This window comes from Tursiops truncatus, chromosome 16, assembly GCF_011762595.2.
Source record: "Tursiops truncatus isolate mTurTru1 chromosome 16, mTurTru1.mat.Y, whole genome shotgun sequence".
NCBI lineage: Eukaryota > Metazoa > Chordata > Mammalia > Artiodactyla > Delphinidae > Tursiops > Tursiops truncatus.
In genome coordinates, this window is record NC_047049.1 from 58563921 (window position 1) to 58585664 (window position 21744).

Here is a 21744-nt window from a genome sequence, read left to right on the forward strand (position 1 = left end):
TTTTGTTTTTGTTTTTGTTTTGCACAGATGTCCTGGTAACCTTATGGTCCCACTAGCTGAGATGTGATTGAACTATGTTTAGTAACTCTCCTTCCTATGACATATTAGAAACCTCTGATTTAGAGTCCTGTAGCGATTTCCTGCTGACCCCTGGCCCCATTGATTTCCGTCTTGGAGGTTCTCACCCATGACCTTTGCCGGTCTTGAGATTTGCGGAGCGGGACGTACAATTTTTTTTAAATATAATTATTCTGATGTAATATATCTTTTTAAAATTTATTTATTTTGGCTGACCCATGGGGCTTGCAGGATCTTAGTTCCCTGACCAGGGATCCAACCCATGCACCGGGCAGTGGAAGTGCAGAGCCCTAACCATTGGACCACCAGGGAATTCCCTTAGAACCCTGTAACGTTAAAGGGCACTAATTCTGCTTTCTAGGGTCATGTGTTCAAGTTCTGGCTCTACAGTTCCCTAGCTAGGGCAACTTAATCTCGGCCTCAGTTTCTTTCATTTGTAAAATGAAGAGAATATGAATGCCCTTCTAAAAACTTGTTGAGAGTATGGGATTAGGCCACAAAGATTGCCTGACACCGTAGTAAGTGCTCAGTAAAGGTCACTCGTTATTAGTTAACCGTTTTTATAGAGCGCCTTGGTTTAGATGCAGAGCACTGCCACAGCCTGATAATCTCTACTCTTAGAATGCCCCCAGCCTTTTGGAAGAGCTACAGTTCCTGGAGTAATTATTATTACACCATTTAATAATAACAATATTGTAGCTAATATTTGTAGGAGTTTTTAAAATATACATAACCTCATTTAATCCTTTCAATAATCCTTTCATTTAATAATTATTTTTTAAGCATTGTTGTGTTGCAAGCCATGTTCTTGGGTCCAGGAATACAGTAGTGAACAAACAAAAGTTCTTCATCAATTTAACTAAGGTTTTGTAATTACATACACGTATGATAAAGCTATAAAAAAAACAAAGTGGGAAGTCCCAGGCAGTCTAAGCGGTTAGGACTCCACGCTTTCACTGCTGGAGGGCTTGGTTTCTGTCCCTGTCTGGCAACTAAGATCCTGCAAGCAGCCTGGCCTGGGGCCAAAAAAACAAGAAACAAACAAAAAAGCCCCAAAGTAACAAAATTCAGGCTGTTGGTTACCTCTGGGGAGGGAAAGAGGAAAGTATAATTTGGAGGAACATAATGGAGCATCAATAATATTAATAGTGTTCTATTTCTTAATATTCACATGGATATTTACATTATTGTTATTTTCAAATAGTTCATATGTATTATGTACAATTCATTTCAAAATAAAAGTTTTTTTTTTAATAAGGAAGAAAAGAAATGGGGAAAAAGCACTGGTGTAAAGGAAGCATTTAAAGGGAAAAAAACATTAAGTGAAGAATTTTATGACCAATGTGGGGAAAAGTTCTTGCTCTCATATTGTGCACAGTAAATTTTAGTTATTCTGAGGCACAAAGTGGTTCATTCATTGAAAAACTTGCACTTCTAGTCGTTGCTGGAATCTTTTATTAGGCATTGAGCACGTTTTAGTGAACAGGCAGATTTTTCCTGTCCTCAGGAGTTTATAGTAGAGGTCAGTGTTTCTCAAACTGTGATCCTGGGATCAACAGTATCAGTTTCACCTGTGAAACCTGTTACAAATTGCAGACCCACCCTAGGCATATTGAATCAGAAATTCTGCAGGTGCGGCCCAGCAAGCTATGGCCCTCTAGACAATTCCATTGCACACTGAAGATTGAGACCCACTAGTCTAGATTAGTAATTTGCAAAATTCAGCTAACATTTGTTGAGCAATTGCCATAAACTGGGGTCTCTTCGAAGTATTTTCGCATAATTTATCCCATTTAACACGTCAGCATAGGAAAGTAGGTATCCTCTGTCTTGCTTAATGTTGCACTCCTAATAAGTAGTAGAGTTTAAATTCATAGTTTCTTGAGAATAGAGGCTGATACGTTGCATTTTATTGGTTTCTGTATTCCCACTCTGGTTCTCAATCTTGGCTGCACATTAGAATCACCTGCAGTGCTTTTTAAACTGGCCATAGCAAAATAAATAAATAAATAAAAATAAAATGGCCATACCAGCTATTAGGCCAATAAAATTAGAATCCCTAAGGCTGAGGGGCCTGAGAGAGAGAGAGAGAGAGAGAGGGGGGGGGGGGGAGAGTGTGTGTGTGTGTGTGTGTGTGTGTGTGTGTGTGTGTGTATAAAGTATTTGTATAATGTATAATATATAAATTCATGTAATATGTAAAATGTCATTACACATCATCTAATCATATACACAGTCCTATTTTAGGGAGCCAGTAGCTTTAAAAGTTTTCCAGGTGATTCCAACATGCACTTAATTGATTCCAATATGCAGGGTTAATTGAAAGCCACTGGTATAGCACAATGGCTTACATGTAGCTAGCACTCAATAAATGTTTGAATAGTGAATGAATGGATATTTAGATACTCTTTTCACTGATGAGGTCAAGTAACTGCCCAAGGTCATACAGCTAATAAATGATAGAACAAGAATCCAAGTCCAGTTCTGACTCTAAATTCCAAGTGCTTTCTATGACTACATCAAACATCAAGGCAAACAGCATTTAGCATGCTATCAGAGCAGCTATTCCAGGGACCTCTGTAGCCTTCAATAATTACAGCACCATAATATTATGTTTTTTAAAAGAAAGAGATCTCTTAACATAGGGCACATTCATGTAATGGAAACCTAAAAATAAGCTTTGGAGGAGAGCAGTTGGGATTAGTCCATGACCCTATCAGGGAAGGCACAGTCCCTGAAAGGATGTACATTAGTTATAGAGCCCACAGAGCTAGTACTCTGAGTCCTGAGTAAAAAGCCCATGCAGGAGAATGGGAGACAGGGGAGGGCAGAAGTTTTCACTATAATTAGCTCTGGGAGTAATACAGCTTGGGGAGGGAGGGGAGTACAGCCGGTAACTATTTTGAGCACAGCTTCGATTGACAGGACATGTGTGCTGGACTGTACTGATCTCAGGGCCAAGTTGCCTGCCTGTGGTGTGTGGTGTGGGGTGGAAGGCCTAGGGCAGCAGAAGCAGGACAGCCAGACAGGCCGGACGGGGTACCAGCACCTCGACTTCTCTCCCTGGGACACTGTCCAAACTCCGAAGGCCATAGGCCAAGCTGAGAGATGGGTGCTGAGGAGGAGGTGCTGGTCACACTGTCTGGGGGAGCCCCCTGGGGCTTCCGACTTCAGGGGGGGGCCGAGCAGAGGAAACCTTTACAGGTATCCAAGGTAAGGGAGCCTATATTGAGGTTTCAGGGAAAGGGGAACCCAAGGGAACTTGGGAAGAGTCATGTGGTGGCCTGTGGGGGGAGAAGTGGGAGGCTGTGAAGAAGTGGAGTGGGGGTGGGTAGATGGTCGAGGAAGCATGCTCAGATCTGACGGGGGGAGCAGTGTCTGAGCACAGCCTTCTTGTGGGGGGCTATTAGAAAAGGGAATTCCTGGTTTCTGGGAGCAGAGAAAAAGGAAGACTGTGCCTCAATTTCATAGAAGCAGAGGTCCAGGGCTGGCAACAGAGGCTCAGGGCTGGCCATCCAGTCTTTGCTCTCCTGGGTCTGTGCCTCTACTCCAAACTCCAGGAATGTAGGGAAGGTTGTCATTTCTCTCTAACTAAATTGGTATGTGATGATCTGAGGTTCTCACGCAGCCCAGCCCAGCCCAGCCCTGCCCTGCCCCTGCCCCAGCCTTCAGTCCTCCTCTTTCGCTATGCCAGATCCCTTCTCTCACTAGGCAAGACTTTTTTTAAGGCTAGGAGGGTTATGGCAAGATATGATCTGTCAGATGAAGTTGTTACCATTTTGGTTTCATAGCACAGGTTTAATTTTCTCAACTATAAAATGTAGGTAATGATAGTACCTACTCCATAGGTGCTAACTTCTAAGGATTAAATTCAATAAAACACGTAGAGTGCTTGGCACTGTGCCTAACATTTAGTAAGCACTAAATGTATCGCCACTATTACTATTATTACTTTAACATATGTACATGTGTGTGCACACCCGGCACACCTATACATACACAATCGCAATCCCTCAGAATCTGCTGGACTCCCTCCAATCTGGAGTACTGTTCTAAAATCTTGACTGTGTAGATAATGGTGCCTAGGACTCCAAGGACTAGAAGAGAACTGTTGGCTAGTATAGATATTTCCTCTGGAGGAAAATCCTGAGGGGATAACCACCATTTCTACAATAGAACGTCCCGTCCCCCCTTGCAGTTTTCCCCGTCTTTTTCATTCAGTGATTACCCTACCTCCCTTTAAAGAATGTGTTATTCTCTCAAATCTGTACCTTCTTCCGTCTAGATTGACCCCCCTTAACTGTCACCCCTTGTCCCTCCCCATCCTTTCTTACCCTGTAAAGTAAAATTCCATCCACACACTGGTCCCTCCTGTCCTAACTCCTTTCATTCTATTCCCCCCTTGGAGCCCTCCCTCACCTACAGTCTCTCCTCCAACACCTTCTCAGATCCGAAGACGGAGCCAGGCTGGCAGAGCAGGACTCCGGGAAAGGGATCAGCTTTTGGCCGTCAATGGGGTTTCCTGCACCAGCCTCTCTCATGCCAGAGCCATGAGCCTCATCGATGACTCAGGGAATCAGCTTGTCCTCACCGTCAGGCGGTATGGACCCCTCCCACCCCAGCCTACACCCATCCCCCTAGTCCAGGGCTTCCATTGCCTGTCTCAGCTCTATGTCTCACTAGCCTGACTTCAGCTACTGACAAGTACCCATTTCTGCTTGTGTATCTGTGCTGGAGTATAGATGTTTGTGTATGCCTCCCAAAGCACTTGAATGTGGGTGCGTGGGCCTATTTAGGCCCTTTGCCTGTCTATTTATCGTCACATCTCTCTTTAAACCCACTTCCAGTCAAAGCCTGCCAAGCAGATTTGCCTACCAGTTCATTTTCAGATCTCCACTCTTCCCAGCCCATCCATTTCACCTACATGCCAGTCCCCTCTCTCCCCTTACATCCTTCTCCCATCTCCTCCAGATCTCTCTAGCTCTCAGTCATCCAGCTCATTTCTCAAGTTCTGTCATCTTTTCCATCCAGGGTAGAGGACGAGGGGCCTGTGCGATCTCCATCCCCTGGTGAGCTTCAGGCACTGTCACCCTTGTCTCTGCTGAGTCCTGAGCCCCCTGGTGCTCCAGTTCCCCAGCCTCTCCTGCCTGGGAGCCTCCTCTCTCCCCCTGACAGTGAGGCTTACTATGGAGAGACAGACAGTGATGCTGATGGCCCAGCCACCCAGGAAAAGACCCGCCGACCCCGCCGCCGAGGCCCAACAAGGCCCACCCCTCCAGGAGCCCCACCTGACGAGGTCTACCTGTCTGACAGCCCCGCAGAGCCAGCACCTGGTGTCCTTGGCCCTCCCAGCCAGGATGACAGCCGCGTGAGCTCCCCATCTTGGGAGGACGGGACAACCCTTCAGCCACCCCCGGCTGAGGCCCTGCTGTTGCCCCATGGCCCCCTCCGGCCTGGCCCTCATCTCATCCCTATGGTGGGGCCTGTTCCCCACCCAGTGGCAGAAGATCTGACTACCACCTATACTCAGAAGGCCAAACAAGCCAGTGAGTGCCTGAACTCCTTTTCCTTAGTCAGGATCCTTCAATCTGAGCCCTAAATCTAACACTCCATAACCATACATTCCACCTACCTTATGCTTCCCTTGGATACAGTCCTGGGGACAGGTGGAGAAGAGTAATGGATAGGAGGGGAAAATAATTATTCTCACGATCCCCATTAGTTTTGCTGTTTGAACTAGCGTGACAAAAAAGTACAGGGGGCTCAACCCAACCCAGGAACAGGATAAGTAGGGAAGTTGGAAAGGGACATGAATTGATGAAGGGTTTGCTTGTCGTTGCTATGATTTTGCTAGGTGTCAGACGGGGTGAGGGCAGAGTGCAGACATGGGTCAGGGGAGTATTTGGAAGCAGGACAGGGATACAGGGACTCTTCAGTGTTAATTGAAGGCATAGCATCAGAGCTACCTTTGACATTGCTAGTTCCATTAGGATTCCTGGGGACTGGGAGGCTATGGAATAGTCATGAGATCTCTAGGAAGTGGTGGTGGGAGGGATCTTTGGCTTCTTATCTTAGGCGAGAATGTAGGCCCTAAGATGCGGAGCACAGGCTCCAGACGCGCAGGCTCGGTGGCCATGGCTCACGGGCCCAGCCGCTCCGCGGCATGTGGGATCTTCCTAGACCGGGGCATGAACCCCTGTCCCCTGCATCACCACTGCACCACCAGGGAAGCCCTCTTTACTATTTTTGATGTGAGCTACAGAACAAAGTCTAAGAGTGAACTTTCTCCCTGTCCTATGCCTCCCATACCCCTCCTCTAGAGACCTTTCTTGTCACCTTGGAAATCTCAGGGTTACCCCTCTAGTTCTCATCTCTCGTTCCTCCCCTCCACTATTCTGATTCCTGATCCATAGAATTTTGTGCCTCTAAGTCTGGAATAGAGGCTAAGGACGTGACATTTTACCATCAGACATCCCTGAGAGTGTCCCATGTCCCACAAAGAAATTCCAGATGCACACCCACGATCTCATGCTTATCTCCAATTCTCATTTTAGCACCCTCTCCCTTCCCCATCATGCTGGGTGAGACTGTAGTTAGTGAGTGGCTCAGGGATATTTTTAGCCAAGCAGACCTCATTGTCCAGTGTGGTGGGGTAGGGGGAAGGGTAGGCAGGTGCCCATGTCCATCATACCAGGGCTTGTGGGGCAGCCCAGAGAAGGGAGGGGGGCCAGGCTCCAAAAATAGCACAGTGAGCTCATTCAGCTACCAGCTCTGGGGATAAGACAAAGGGGCTTTAAAAGGCGTGGGGGGTGCCTCAAACTGGTTCTGCTCCAGCCAACACTGCCTTTCTCGGCATGGAGACTTTTGAGCCCATCAGCCAAGAGCCTCTCAGCCAAGCCAGTTGCGACAAAGCCCCAAGCCCAGTTCCTGAGCTCCAGGACCCGTTCTACGCAGGTACTACCCTCCCACAGCCAAGAGAGTTCTGGAATCTAGAATGGAGGGGACTACGTCAACAGTTTGGGAAGGGAGGTCTTTGGGAAAGGTCTTACTCCCTTACCCCCTCCTCCTTTTTTCCTTCCTCTTCCTTCTTTTCTTAAGAGTTTCACTGCCCTTTTCTCAGAATGGGCTGATGCTATGGTCACATGTCAAAGGGGTTTGTGACCACATGAGCTATGGAAAACTCATGGAGAGAGGGTGTATGTGTGAGAGAGAAGTGTGAGTAATCTATGAATACATGAAAGCACGTATGTGGGAGTCCGTGGGAGAAGATATGAGTGAACAAGAAAGTGTCTGGATACATGTGCAGCTAGTGTCAAGAAAGCTTTGATAGTAATAATTACTCACAGTGGGGCTTAGGTTAAATGCTAAATTTACCTACATTATCTCACTTAAACCTCATAGCAACCCTATGAGGTAGACATTATGTTATCATCCTTCTTTACAGATGAGGAAACTGAACTTCAGTGAGATGAAGTAACTCTCCCAAGAACCAAAAATCTGAACTAAACTATGACTCCAGTGCCTATCTCTAGTCCACAGTACTATTGTGTGCTATGAACGTTGGAATAGGTGGAATGAGAGCCCTAATCAGAAGGGAGCTTTGATATCTTGAGTGGAAAGTAGATGGAATTTCAAGAATTTTTCAGGAGGAACTGGGGATCATGGATCGGAGAGTATCTGTGTCCGAGTCAGGGTCCTAGCAGCAGGGCAGCGTTCCCATTTCCTGGCTCCACCTCCCAGGCCCCACGTGGCACGGGAAACCCTGTCCTGGCTCCCCTTAGCACACAGTGCTTGCGTGCCTGCCTGGTAGTGTCTACCTGAGCTCTCTACCCAGAAGGCTTGGAAAATAGGGGGCAGCTCTGTCAAAGAAGCCCACCCCACTCCCACCCTCAGCTTGGGGGAAAGGAGACTGTATCAACCGGTGACTTTGAGATATCCTAAAGATCTGGAAGCTTTCCTTGGAGAGCAGCACTCTGGCTTTTCCTGCATCTCAGATCTGAAGCCATCCCTGCCTGTGAGTAGCAGGGGTTTGAGGCACAGAGGAGCACCTTGGATTTAGAAGGCACTTAAATTTTGTCCCAACTGTTAGTGACAGTGTCTCTGCTAGGGGAATTCTGGGAAGAAGGGCCACCTTGAGTATGCATGTATGTTTTTGTGTGGACACGTGTATTTATACATGTGTATATGAACTAGGATGTATATAAGCTAGAGTATATGGGGATGTGAGAGAAAAGTACAGATGAGAAAATATGCCCATAGCCACCTCTCCCTAGAGCCATATCCTTGTTGAAGTGATGTGTGGTGGGAGTTATTTCTATGAATGTATATGACGTGGATCACACGATGATAGTGGAATTATGAATGAAGATCCTCATTGCTAAGGATCCTTTGTGTCCTTATTATAGGGTAAGGGGTAGGAAGAGGGGATAAGTCCCAAACTTTCTGAGAAGTCCCCCAATAGGGTCTCTTTGGTGGGAGAAAAGTGCCCCTTCTTATTTTTTCTTACCGTGGGACCTGCTTCATGTCCTTGCCTGCCATGGGAAGTAAACCCCCTTCTACCCCAGCCTCACATTGCCAGCCAGGAATGGAGGGAAGCAGGGGAGGCATGCGTGTGGTGTGGGTAAGAGCAATCTCCTGAAAGACAGGAGGGAAGAGAGGATAGGAGGAGAGCTGTGGTCAGAGTGGTGTCAGGGCAGCCAACTACCCTCTGCCTTCCCTTCACTGTCCTTGGTTTCACCTTTCACCTCCACTCTGGCCCCAAGTTAGAGGACTTTGCCAAAGGCAGGAGAGACCTTGTGGGTCAGGCCAGTGAGAAGACCAGAGGTGGGAGGCCTGAGGGAGCTGGCTGGTGGGGGGAGGGGGTGGGGGGGCGGGTGAGAGCCTTGGGGAACAGAAGATGCTCCCTGACCATTCCCTCCTCCTCTCCCCAGAACTGCAAAGGGCAGAGAGCCTCCAAGAGAGAAGTGTGAAGGAGGCCAAGACCAAATGCCGGACGATTGCATCCCTGCTAACCGCAGCCCCCAACCCCCACTCGAAGGGGGTATTGATGTTTAAGAAACGTCGGCAGAGAGCCAAGAAGTACACCCTAGTGAGCTTTGGGGCTGCCGCGGGGACAGGCGCTGGGGAGGAGGACGGCGTCCCTCCAACTAGTGAGTCTGAGCTGGACGAAGAGGCCTTCTCCGACGCCCGCAGCCTCACCAACCAGTCCGACTGGGACAGCCCCTACCTGGACATGGAGCTGGCCAGGCCGAGCTCAGGCGCAGCAGAGGGCCAGGGCCCGGGGCTGGGAGGGCAGCTGAGTGAGGCCTCTGGGCGAGGGGCCCAACTCTTTGAACAGCAGCGCCAGCGCGCAGACTCTAGCACTCAGGAGCCGGCCGGGGATGGTCCAGCCGCCACGCTCAACGGGCAGGGCCTGCAGTCACCACCTCGGGCACAAAGCGCTCCGCCAGAGGCGGCTGTGCTCCCATCCAGCCCTTCGCCGGCCCCTGCAGCCAGCCCCAGACCTTTCCTCCCTAGCAGTGGAGCCTCTACCCCAGCTCCAAGCATCTTTAACCGGTCAGCCAGGCCGTTTACTCCGGGCTTACAAGGGCAGCGGCCAGGTACCACCTCGGTTATTTTCCGGCCCCTGGCTCCCAAAAGGGCAAATGACAGCCTGGGAGGCCTCAGCGCCGTCCCACCGCCTTTCCTGTCCTCTCCGCAGGGGACCACTCCTCTGCCCAGCTTCTCTTCAGGGGTTCCCAGCCACGTGTCAACCCCCGGTTCTACCAGCACCCCACGCTCCTCCGGCCCCGTGACGGCCACCAGCTCCCTATACATCCCAGCCCCCAATCGTCCTGTTACGCCAGGCGGAGCCCCAGAGCCCCCCGCCCCCGCTAGCGGAGCTGCCATGACCTCCACCGCTTCTATCTTCCTATCGGCGCCTCTGCGACCTGCTGCACGCCCAGAGGCCCCCGCCCCTGGCCCCGCAGCCCCTGAGCCCTCCAGCGCTCGAGAGAAGCGCATCTCCGTGCCAGCTGCTCGCACCGGCATCCTCCAGGAGGCCCGGCGTCGGGGGACCCGAAAGCAGATGTTTCGGCCGGGAAATGAGGAGACGAAGAACTCGCCCAACCCGGAGCTGCTATCGTTGGTGCAGAACCTGGATGAAAAACCCCGGGCTGGGGGTGCGGAATCTTGTCCAGAGGAGGATGCCCTGAGCCTCGGGGCTGAAGCCTGCAACTTCATGCAGCCACCGGGGGGCAGGAGTTACAAGACTTTGCCTCACGTGACAGCTAAAACCCCGCCTCCAATGGCTCCCAAGACCCCACCCCCTACGACTCCTAAGACTCCACCCCCAGTGGCTCCCAAGCCCCCTTCTCGAGGGTTCCTCGATGGGTTAGTGAATGGGGCGGCCCCTTCAGCTGGAATCCCTGAACCACCAAGGCTTCAAGGCAGGGGTGGGGAGCTGTTTGCCAAGCGTCAGAGCCGAGCGGACAGGTATGTGGTGGAAGCACCTGGTCCTGGCCTTGGCCCTCGGCCCAGAAGCCCTTCTCCTACCCCCTCCCTGCCCCCTTCCTGGAAATATTCACCCAATATCCGTGCCCCACCTCCAATTGCTTACAACCCACTGCTCTCACCGTTTTTCCCCCAAGCTGCCCGAACTCTCCCTAGTAAGATCCAATCCCAAGGGCCTCGGGCAGCCCCCAAGCAGGGCATTAAGGCTTTGGATTTCATGCGGCACCAGCCCTACCAACTTAAAAGTGCCATGTTCTGTTTTGATGAGGTTCCCCCGACTCCTGGACCCACCTCCTCAGTGCCTCCCAAAACTGCCCGAGTCCAGGAGATCCGCCGATTTTCGACTCCAGCGCCCCAGCCCACTGCAGAGCCCCTGGCACCCACTGTGCTTGCCCCCCGAGCAGCCACTACATTGGATGAGCCCATCTGGAGGGCAGAGCTGGCCTCAGCCCCTGTCCTTAGCCCAGCCCCTCCTCCAGAGTCTCCCAGGGGTCTTGGGACCTCCCCCAGCTCCTGTGGCTTCCAGGTAGCCAGGCCCCGGTTCTCAGCTACTAGAACAGGATGGCAGGCTCATGTGTGGAGGCCTGGGGCGGGCCACCACTGAACAGGACACAGCTCCCAGGACCAAGGGGAGGTGGAACAGCTAGTTCCTAAAGTTGCTTCTACCCAACCCGCCCGCCCCCGCTCCCACCACCCCTCCTTTGCAGGCTAAATTCCCTCCTGCCAGAGAAAGTTTTGGAGTTGGTGTCCCATCTCCCAGCTTCCTCCTGACTCCTAACCTCCCTGCTGCTTTCCAACCTATAATACTATCTTTGCTTTGGTGTCTGTGCTTCTCTTTGTAGCTCCTTGCCTGGATCTCTGTCTTTAACTCTGTCTCTTCACCTACACTCCTCCACTAGTCTCCATTTCTCTACATTTGTGCTTTTTTCTGTGGGCTTTGTTTTAACAGTCAATGAGAAAGACAGAGAAGTTACCACTGAGACCTCAGGCAAGAAGCTCACCACCAGACAGGCAGCAAAGGGTCTGAACTGACCCCTATTTGCACGAAATCATTTGCTGCTCCTCACTCTTCTTTCCCAAGCTTGTCTGGCATTTTCCTAGGTGTGTGTGTGCAAGTGTGTGCGTGCACACAGATGTGCTCTTCTGTCTGAGGCAAGAGTAAGAGGAGCCGTCTAAATAAAGACCCAATCTGGGTCTTACCCTTGCACTAATGAAAGAAGAGTCAGTTATCCTCACATAGAATGTCTGGTGGGGAGAAAGAGACTCATTAGAGTTAAAGATCATCATCTGTAGCAGGTGTAGAGCATCTGGTGAAATTCATAGAGTATGAGGAGACCCGAAGGACCAGGGCAGTTTGTATGGGTTGAGTTATACCAGCTAGACCAGGAGTAGAACTAAGAATTCTGTTCCTTGGGATTTCAGAAAGTTAGCAACTGGAGAGGCCCATGCTGAGCAACAAAGCATCCAAGAAGTGAAAAGAAAGAAAGAAAATGTCCTCTGAGAATGAACAAATCATTGGCTTCATTGTCTCATGAACTTAAGACAGAAAGGAGAAAAGAACCATGATGTGGAAAGTGAGGTAGAAACCAGGAGCAGAACAGAAATGAATGAAATTGATCGAGCCTCAGAGAGAAGCATGGTGAGGGAGACTACAGTGTTGGTAGAGAGTAAAATTGGATAATAAGAAACCAATCATGTACACAAAAGGGGAATTGGGGAGAAATTTGAGGGAGAAGAATGTATTTGTTAGAGTGAAGGGGGATGATGGTGGAGGGATGTGAGAGTGTGTGCTGAGTGTTGAAAGACAGGTATCTGTGCTACCTCCTTTGAATCTGTCCCTCTGTCTTCTGCAGCTTGTCATAACTACCTGAGAAAGGGCAGGGAAACACCCAGAGCCAAAACCTCTTTTTAGTTCTACCCCATCCCTCAAACCCTAGTTCTTATTTCTTTCCAGCTTAGGTCCTGATCTCTGATCCTAGAGGGATATGGGCTCCCCTCTCACCATGACCACCACCAGTCACGCTTGCTGCTTGATCTGGAAATTGATAATTTCCTTTGCATATTGAGTGTGAGTCACAGTACTTTGGTTTGTGCACAAGAATAAACTTATGCTCCATATCTTCTGTTGTTGTCATCTCTTCTAGTTTTATACCTAAATCCTGGTCTCCCCTTCATCTTCTCTAATTCATACCCCTGATCTCCTGATTCCTGATCTCTTTCTCAGTTCCTACCCTCCTATTTTTTACTGTTTTGCCCTTCACCCCCTGGTCTTTTGCTCTTCTCTACCAATTCTGTCCTAATCCAGTGTAGCCACCTCCATCACTCCCCCAGTTCTCTCTCTCCAGATTCTCCCCTTCTCCATCCCCTGCTCCATACTTCTCAGATGAGGCCTCAGCTTACAGAACCTAGACAATTTGGAAAGGCCCTGCTTTCCCAACACCCTGGAGGAAATGAAGGGAAAGCAATGGCTGAAGTTGAAGGTGGGGTGAGAGAGGGAAGAAGGAGAGAGAGGGTGGATCAGCGTGGATTGAGACTAATAAAGAGAAGGCACTGAAAGGCGGCTAGAATTAGACTTCTGAGAAGAGGAAGTTCTGTTGCCCCAGTTTTACCAGCAGGGGGCAGATTTTTGCCAATAACCAGGCCCTTGACCCTGATTCTCCCAAATATGCAGCCTCTCAGAATTTCAAAGGAAGGGCTCAGAGAGCCTAGGCTAAATATTCTGTCTTCATTCACTAGGTAGTTTTAGGTACTCAATCATAAGAGACCAAAATTTTGGTTAGTTTTTGAGGGGAGGATGGTAATGATGACGAAATCACCTTTTGCTATTTATGTTTTTTCATCTAATTGCTTCTTTGGGTTAGGAGAGAATGGAGAAAAAGGACAAAAGATGAGGAATCTGGAGGCTAAACTGGTCTGGGCAGAGGCCAAGTAGAGGGGAGCAGGGCGAACTTTCAGCCCCTAACCTGAACCTATAAAGTTCAGGATGGGAAAAGGACATGGTCAGGAAGAGTGGGTAGCTCACAGAGGGACAGAAAGGTATTCTGGGGACTACAAAAGCCACTTCCTAAGGCAGCCACAACAGGGTGGTGGATACAGCAGAGGTACAGCAGCTGGTTACAAAACCTGAGCAGAAGATGGAGAAGGATCCAGGATGTTCACGCAGCTACCGAGGAAGGTGCCGGGCAAATGACAGGTTTCCCTGGAGGGGGCTCTCAAGCTTGTGCCCTTTCCCAGAGGCTTCTCTAGACCAGTGTGAATGGGACAGTCCAGATCCTATGGGGTGTGTGCTCCCTTTGAAGAAAATCCCAAGTAGGAGCCTCAGAGAGTAAAGCCCTGGCAGGTCAGAAGCCTACGTGTACCCCTTCAGGTAGAAGTGACATCTGGGACTTCCCTGGTGGCGGCCTCAGTGGTTAAGAATCTGCCTGTCAATGCAGGGGACACGGGTTCGATCCCTGGTCCTGGAAGATCCCACACACCACGGAGCAGCTAAGCCCGTGCACCACAACTACTGAGCCTGTGCTCTAGGCCCGCGAGCCATAACCACTGAAGCCTGCGCACCTAGAGCCTGTGCTCCGCAGCAAGAGAAGCCACCGCAATGAGAAGCCCGCGCACCACAACAAAAAGTAGCCCCCACTCGCCGCAACTAAAGCCCGCGTGCAGCAACGAAGACCCAATGCAGCCAAAAATAAATAAATTAATTAATAAATTTAAAAAAAAAGTGACATCTATCTGGCAGAGCAGGCTAAACTGAGCACCCGAACAGCAAATGGGGATGAAAAGGCAGAAACTGGTCAAGTCTTCTCCCACATCATCCCTGATAGCCTAACTACTGGATTTGGTTAATTTGGTCCCTTATCCTGCCAAAATCTGGCCCTCCCAAAGGAAAGACCAGCCTATCCAGGAACTTTCAAAGGGCAGTTCCATTGTGAACAGAAATTCCTTCCCAAAACATAGCATCTTAAACCCTCCCACCCCCAAAATTCACCCACATGTCCCTCCAGCTCCAGCCTGGATTGTCTCCGAATGGCTCTCCAGACACATTCTCCTGGTTCTCACTTTCCCACTCCGAATTCTTATTCACCACTTGCTGCCTGCTTCCTCTCTCCCTCTCAGTTTTCACTTTCTCCCTGAGTGCTTCTTTGGATCTCAGCCTCGAGGTGCCAAAGAAGAGGAGTCCCTGGGTAGACTGATCCTTGGCTCAGACAGCTTAGTGAGAGAATTCCAAAGGACTTTCCTCCCCTTCCTGAGCCTCTGGGCAAGGAGGATGGGATCTTGGTTCCAGGGTCTCAGTACCCCTGTGCCATTTGAGCTGCTTGCGCTCATCGTCTCTATTAATAACCACCCTCCCTCCCCCACTGCCAGTGCTGCCCCCACGCCTGCCCAGCTCGGGTTCTCTAGTCACAGCAGCACAGTCCTCCAAAGCTGCTGGACCCCAGGGAGAGCTGACCACCGCTTGAGCAGCCGGTAAGTCTCCAGCTTTATAGTCAGAGGGGCTGGAGCCCACTCTGCTGACTGCTGTGTCTGTGTCTGTAATAGTGACCCTTAATCCTGGGGGGAGCTCCTCCCTCCTCCATCTGTACTCAGTTCCCAGTTGTCCAGTTCAGGGGAGCCACAGAGAGTTGGAAGGAGAAGGGCCCAAGAGGGTGGGGGGATTGGAGATTTTGGGGTGGCACTGGAGGAATGAGAAGGGGGTCTGAGAGGCTGGATGGAAAACAAGAACCTAGTTGGGGCTGAGAGAGGTATGGGGAGAATCTATTTAGCAGTTCCTGGACTCTGGCCTCAGCAGACCCCACTAAGCTAGTAGAATCGCAGATGTGCTGTGAGACAGGACTCAGCAGAAGACATTTCGCTGAGTGCCAACTTCTGTTAAGGAGGGGCTGGAATCTGTATCTTTTCCCAGCTTGTCCCCCTCCACTGCCAGATCCTATGATTATGTTCCTGTCCTCCCTGAATTCCCCACTGCTATGATATTGCTGAATTGACATGCATCAAGATTGACCTCCCTCTCCACTCCAGGTCTGGGGGGTGGGGAGTGACTGAAACTGAGTGGGAGCACTGCTGTCACCTCCCAGGCCATGATCCAGCTGGCCCGGTGGAGGGGCAATAACCTCTCCATCCTATGGAGAATGTTTCTGGCTGGATCTCCTCAACCCTGGCAGAACATTTTTTCTGCTCCACCCCCCCCCAACCCCACTCTGGGGCTTGGGGAAGACTGAGAGGCCAGAGTTTGCAATGATAATCCCAGTCTGGGAGCCCCGTACAAATAAAAGCTTCAAGTCATGCCAAACCAATGAAACCTGGGTGCATTACCTGACCTGTAAGTAATGTGTTTGTTTTACCCCCAGGCCCTCCTAACACATATTGTGTTCCTAAGACCGGCAACAGCTCTATGTAAAACAGCTGAAAAGAGGTTGGTAGAAGGCAGGGGCAAGGGGTGCCTCTATACTTTCTGCCCTGCTTCCCAAGAAGAGAAGCCCTAAAGCAATGGTTTTTCACCTTTTAGAGAAATATGTACTTCTTTTAAAAAATCTAATGAAATTTTGCTCCCTGAAGTCCTTAAGCAGTGCCTTACTGTAGACACTCACCGCAGTCCCTGTCCATCTTTCACCTCCTCCTTCCCACCCTATCCAGGCTCCATCCACCTCCACAATGCCACTCTCAGGGACCCCTGCCCCCAACAAGAAGCGGAAATCCAGCAAGCTGATCATGGAACTCACTGGAGGTATGGCATGTTTGCACCTACCTAGTGTGGGACTTCTTATTGAGAGTATCTCTGGCCCATGAGCCCCAGAAGTATCATAAGGTTATATGTGTCTTAAGGCGAAGAGATAAGGAGAGACAAGAGGAATTTGGGGTGGGGGTGAGGTTTGCAGGGGTGGGGGGAAGGGGGGAAAGGAAGAAAGAATTCAACACTGACTACTCACCCTTCCACCCTTCTCACCTTGTAATCTGAGACAATAACACCCATGCCATGTTACCCAGCACAGGTCCAAGACAACAGGACCCACAGGTCAGTGAGGTATGTTTGAGAAGAAAATATGTATGATGGAGACTGGCACAGAGTAAGGTCTCAATAAATGGTTAATTTCCTTACTTCTTTCCCCAGAGCTAAGGAGCCTCGTATAGGCACTTAAAATGGAAAATTGCTCAGGCATTTTTCCTGGGGGTGGTAGGAGTACAGCATGTGAAGAGCTCTCCCAATCAATACCTAGAAGCCGTTTGCAGCCAGTTTACTGAGGGGAAGAGAAGGCAAAGGAGTTAAGATAGGAGTATATATTTAGAGGTGGCTTTGGGCTTTCCCCCGTGCTACAGTTTCCCCAATGACCTCCATCTATAATGTTTCTTTACTCTTTTGCCCTGTACCCCATACCTTTTACCCCATTCACCGTCTTCACCCCATTCTAGTATCCCCACTGTCTCACTCTGCACCCCATTTCCCATACATTCTCTCCAACTCCAAACCCAGGAAATCAAAATCCCTCATAAACTAGATAGAATTTGATCAGACATCACAGACAGCATCTGCTTCCCTCAGTGATCTCTGCTGGGACACACACACTTAATTAGTTGTGGATGGCAGCTTCATTTGGAGCTAGAAAACCCTACTTTCCTCTTTCCCTTGCCTCTGCCTCCCCACCTCCCTGAAAGGTGGACAGGAGAGCTCAGGCCTGAACCTGGGCAAGAAGATCAGCGTCCCAAGGGATGTGATGTTGGAGGAGCTGTCGCTACTCACTAACCGGGGCTCCAAGATGTTCAAACTGCGGCAGATGCGGGTGGAGAAATTTATCTATGAAAACCACCCTGATGTCTTCTCTGACAGCTCAATGGTGAGTTCAGAACTTTACTACTCTGAAAGCCTCGTGCCTCTTTTGACAGCTTCTTGGTAGGCCCCGCCCAAGTCTCTAAAATATGACCAACCTCCCCTCCCAGCTAATTTATAAGCTCATTAACCCCCCAGATACAGCGAGCCCCCAATAGCTCCAGGGTGAATTACAGCCCACCTCTGAAACTAAATCTGTATCTTAGAGCTGGTGAGGCAGGGTGGGGAGCCCACACCTTCAACGAGAAAACTCCTTCCCAGTATGGTTAAGTATTAAAGATAGGATTACCAGATAAAACACAGGATGCCCAGCCCTATATTTTAAAGTTGAGATACACACTAAATAAGCTACTGAGGATATATTGTAGGCACAGTAAATAAAGCCCATATTTCATAATACCTTTAAATGGAGTATGGTCTATAAGAATATTGCATCACTATGTTGTATACATGAAACTAATATAATATTGTAAAGCAATGCTACTTCAATTAAAAAAATAAAGTTGAGATATACACAGATAATTTTTTAGTAAAGTATGTCCCATGCAATATTTGGGACATAAGTTTTTTTTTTTTTAATTGAAGACACTTAGGGAATTCCCTGGTGGTCCAGTGGTCCGGTGCTCTCACTGCCAGGGGCCTGGGTTCGATCCCTGGTTGGGGAACTAAGATCCTGCAAGCCACGCAGCATGGCAAAAAAAAAAAAAAAAAAAAATTGAAGACACTTAGTTAAATTTGAATTTCAGATACACAATAATTTTTTAATATAAGTATGTCCCATGAAATATTTGGGACATGAAAATTAAATTAAAAAATACAGGACACCGAGTTAAATTTGAATTTCAGGTACATGATGAATACTCTCATATCTAAATATGTCCCATGCAATACTTAGGCATATTTATACTTAAAAAGTATTATTGTGTATCTGAAATTCAAATTTAACTGGTGTCCTGTGATTTTTTCTTTTTGCAAAATCTGGCAACCGTAGAAAGAGGTAAGTGAATTTTTATAACCATCTCTTCTTGAGCCATTCTTTTATCTAAAGGGTCAGTGTAAGCACCACAGATGTGGGGACCGAAACCATGCTTTAAGGTCCTACGTCTCCTAGTCAGGATCATTCTCCGAAGAGAAGTAGAGATTGGAGAGGGACCAGGCACAAGATATTTCAGCTGAGAAGGAGGGGATCGTTTCCATTTCCTTTCTTCCCCCTCCACCTTTCCTGGGCAGCCAGGGGAGAGTGAAAATAGATGCCTACATGGGGCCAGGGGCAGGAGTATCTGCCATTTGCCCGTATGTAGGAGCTGAATAAAAATGCTGAGCCGGTCATATCTAACTTTAGGAGGCCAAAAGCCCTCCCCCCTGCCTGTGTCTGGTTACACTGGGTGGAGCATGGGGGTGTGTTCGGTGGGTGGCCAGGAGAGCCTCCTGAAGGAGTTGGCAGGGTTATTTTTAGGCTTTGGGGATGGATCCAGTGTTGCCCTTTGGGCTTCCCTTCCCCCTACCCACTACAGTTTCACTGTCAGGAAGTCCTGGTCCAACAGGCACCAAGAGGAGAAAGGGAGAGGAAGAGGAAGAGAGAGAAGAGACTTATCTGTTAGACAAGATGCAGGGGAGGAGCAGAGATCTCTGTAGTTCTTTAACTTGAGGCTGGGTTCTCCATGCCAGCCCCAATCTCTCAAACCTAAGTTGAGCAGAACTCTTGGTCCTCTTTGCCTTGGTAAGGAGGGAAAGGGGATTTTGGAGAATGAGTTGCCCCCATCCTAGATGTAATTCGAACTGAGCCATAGGGGTTGTATCCCTTAAGGAGAGTTTAATTTCTCTCAGTCAGGCTATCTGCTAACCATCTATTGAAGGGGGGAGTCTCAGATGATTCAGTGTCTTCTGGTTGTCCATTGTCTCTGATCACCTCCTACTTGCTATGGTATTCCCCATACCCATTGCTAACCTTCCCCTTACTTTGTCCTTTCTTTTTAGGATCACTTCCAGAAGTTCCTTCCCACAGTTGGGGGACAGCTGGGTACAGCTGGCCAGGGATTCTCCTACAGCAAGGGCAGCGGTGGAGGCCAGGCAGGGGGAAGTGGCTCTGCCGGACAGTATGGCTCTGACGAGCATCACCATCATCAGGGCCCTGGGTCTGGATATCGGGGTACAGATGGTCCTGGGGGCCAGACTGGCCAAGGAGGAGCTGCTGGCACTGCAGGGGTTGGCGAGACAGGACTAGGCAAGTATCCTCACCCAAGAATAAGGTGTCTGGTCTCTAAAGCAGAGAAATACCCAGGAATGAGGCCTAGACTGGGTGTAGGAAGCAGGAGAGGCCTGTTGAGATAGCCTGACTGGGTCCATAAGGATACAGAGACGTGTCTATTCCACCCAGAAGCCTTGTCTCTCAGTCACCTTTCTAGCCTTTCAGTTTGTATCACAAATCCGACTCCAGGCTGTCATTATTTCACAAACCTTCTACAATTACCAAGATGTTTTACCTTTGGTCCCTGGCCCCAGCAACTTCTCTAGTGCAGGGCTCTGAGACTAACTTCCATTGGCTACTAACTGCTATTATTTGACTTATTATTATTTCTCTCCCATGGCTGCCAGACGACCAGGCAGGTGGAGAAGGAAAACATATCACTGTGTTCAAGACCTATATTTCCCCATGGGAGAGAGCCATGGGGGTTGACTCCCAGCAAAAAGTGGAACTTGGCATCAACCTGCTGGCCCACGGGGCCAAAGCTGATCTCCCTCAGTATAAGTCCTTCAACAGGTAAGGAGGATGTGGAAGGAACCTGATGCATTCCAGTGTATGGCAACATGCCCTTAGTTGGAATGGAGACTGGTTCAAATGTTTCAGGGGGATGAGGAGGCATGGGAGGAATTTGGGGGCCACAATTGAAGGCTTTTGGTCTTTTCACTCTAGCTCAGAAACAGCATGGTATGATGAAGGAAAAATTTGCTAGGAGGCAGGATCTGAATTTTAGTTCATAGTTATGTTCATAGCTGTTCATAGCGGTGTGGGAAAGTCACCCTACTTCTGAGCCTTGGTTGCCTTGACTGTGGTTGCCTTGACTGTGAAATGGGAATAATATATTACACACTTAAAGGCTTCTTGAGGCTCCCTTCATTCAAGGTTACAATTCCATTACTGTCCTTGTAGTATAACTCTATTTTTCTTTTCTTTTCTTTTTTTAATTGAAGTATAGTTGACTTACAACATTATATTAGTTTCAGGTGTACAACATAGTGATTCAGAATTTTTATAGATTATGCACCACAGCAAGTTATTATGCTATTGAAGATTCTATTTCTTTATACCCTACTTTAGTAAGGTTCAAGTATCTATCCTTTTGGAACTGGGCTTCTCTAGACTGTGTGAAAACGGGACAGGGAAGCCCTAGAGAAGTGCTTTTGCATTTGGTCCTAAGGTGCCTGGATTTTCCAGGAAATGTTAATTCCTCTCATCCAGGGCACGCACTATCCACTGAAGGTGGGGTAGGGGTTTTGAGGGGGGTCATTATAATTTAAGGTGACCTCAGACCCTTGAGTCTATAGTGTTTGGGGTAAAATTCTCTGAAAATGTGACTGGTTTGGCTTACAACTATCCATGAGACTCTCTATCTAGTACACACTAGACTACTTTTCTCATTTTTAGCTTTGGGGAAACAAGCAAACCAGAAGGGGGAATGGAGTACTTAGGGAGAAGAAGAATAAGGAGTGCAGAAGCAATCTGCAACTAGAATTCACAGACTTCCCTATCCTCAAAACAGTGTAACATCCCACTGACAAAACTCTTTCTTTTGTTCTGGCTTTTAATTAAATAATGTGTCCCCTTTTCAGGACAGCAATGCCTTATGGTGGATATGAGAAGGCCTCCAAACGCATGACCTTCCAGATGCCCAAGTTTGACCTGGGGCCCTTGCTGAGTGAACCCCTAGTCCTCTACAACCAGAACCTCTCCAACAGGCCTTCTTTCAATCGAACCCCTATTCCCTGGCTGAGCTCTGGGGAGCCTGTAGACTACAACGTGGATATTGGCATCCCCTTGGATGGAGAAACAGAGGAGCTGTGAGGTGTTTTTACCTCTACTTTGTATCAAGTTTCCCCTCTCTGGTTCCATTTTGGAGAGGGAATGCTGAGCAGGATACCCCCACTGAAAATCCAGTATCCTTGTGGGAATGGAGGGAAAAAGAAAGGAGAGATCTGCCCTTCCATCCTTCACTCCAAGTCCCCACTCCAAGCATTTTTTCTTACCAACTCAGAGCTCCCCTTCCACTTGCTCTGTGTGGAACCTTCTCTTATGGAATTTTCTCTGCCTTCGGTAACAGTTAATAAACTTCAAGGAAATGAACTCATTCTTCCTC

At 48.9% G+C, this 21744-nt stretch overlaps 2 protein-coding genes across 3 annotated transcripts; both read left to right on the forward strand.

Moving 5' to 3' along the window:
- Positions 1 to 2980: 2980 nt before the first annotated feature.
- SYNPO2L (synaptopodin 2 like) lies at positions 2981 to 16268 on the forward strand. 2 transcript variants are annotated; one of them, XM_073793447.1, is made up of 7 exons: positions 2981 to 3291; positions 4527 to 4678; positions 5110 to 5624; positions 9009 to 10551; positions 14932 to 15033; positions 15915 to 15979; positions 16201 to 16268. In XM_073793447.1, the coding sequence occupies exons 1-6, from the start codon at positions 3187 to 3189 to the stop codon at positions 15922 to 15924; spliced, it is 2427 nt and encodes an 808-aa protein (XP_073649548.1). In that variant the 5' UTR covers positions 2981 to 3186; the 3' UTR covers positions 15925 to 15979; positions 16201 to 16268. The 2 variants fall into 2 exon arrangements, with proteins under 2 accessions (XP_073649548.1, XP_073649549.1); XM_073793448.1 differs by lacking the exon at positions 14932 to 15033 and having other exon boundaries at positions 16201 to 16261.
- On the forward strand, positions 14987 to 21735 carry MYOZ1 (myozenin 1). Its single transcript, XM_004314679.4, has 6 exons — positions 14987 to 15033; positions 16201 to 16291; positions 17218 to 17396; positions 19367 to 19613; positions 19985 to 20150; positions 21221 to 21735. Exons 2-6 carry the CDS (start codon positions 16219 to 16221, stop codon positions 21450 to 21452), a joined length of 897 nt encoding a protein of 298 aa, XP_004314727.1. The 5' UTR covers positions 14987 to 15033; positions 16201 to 16218; the 3' UTR covers positions 21453 to 21735.
- Positions 21736 to 21744: the final 9 nt, after the last annotated feature.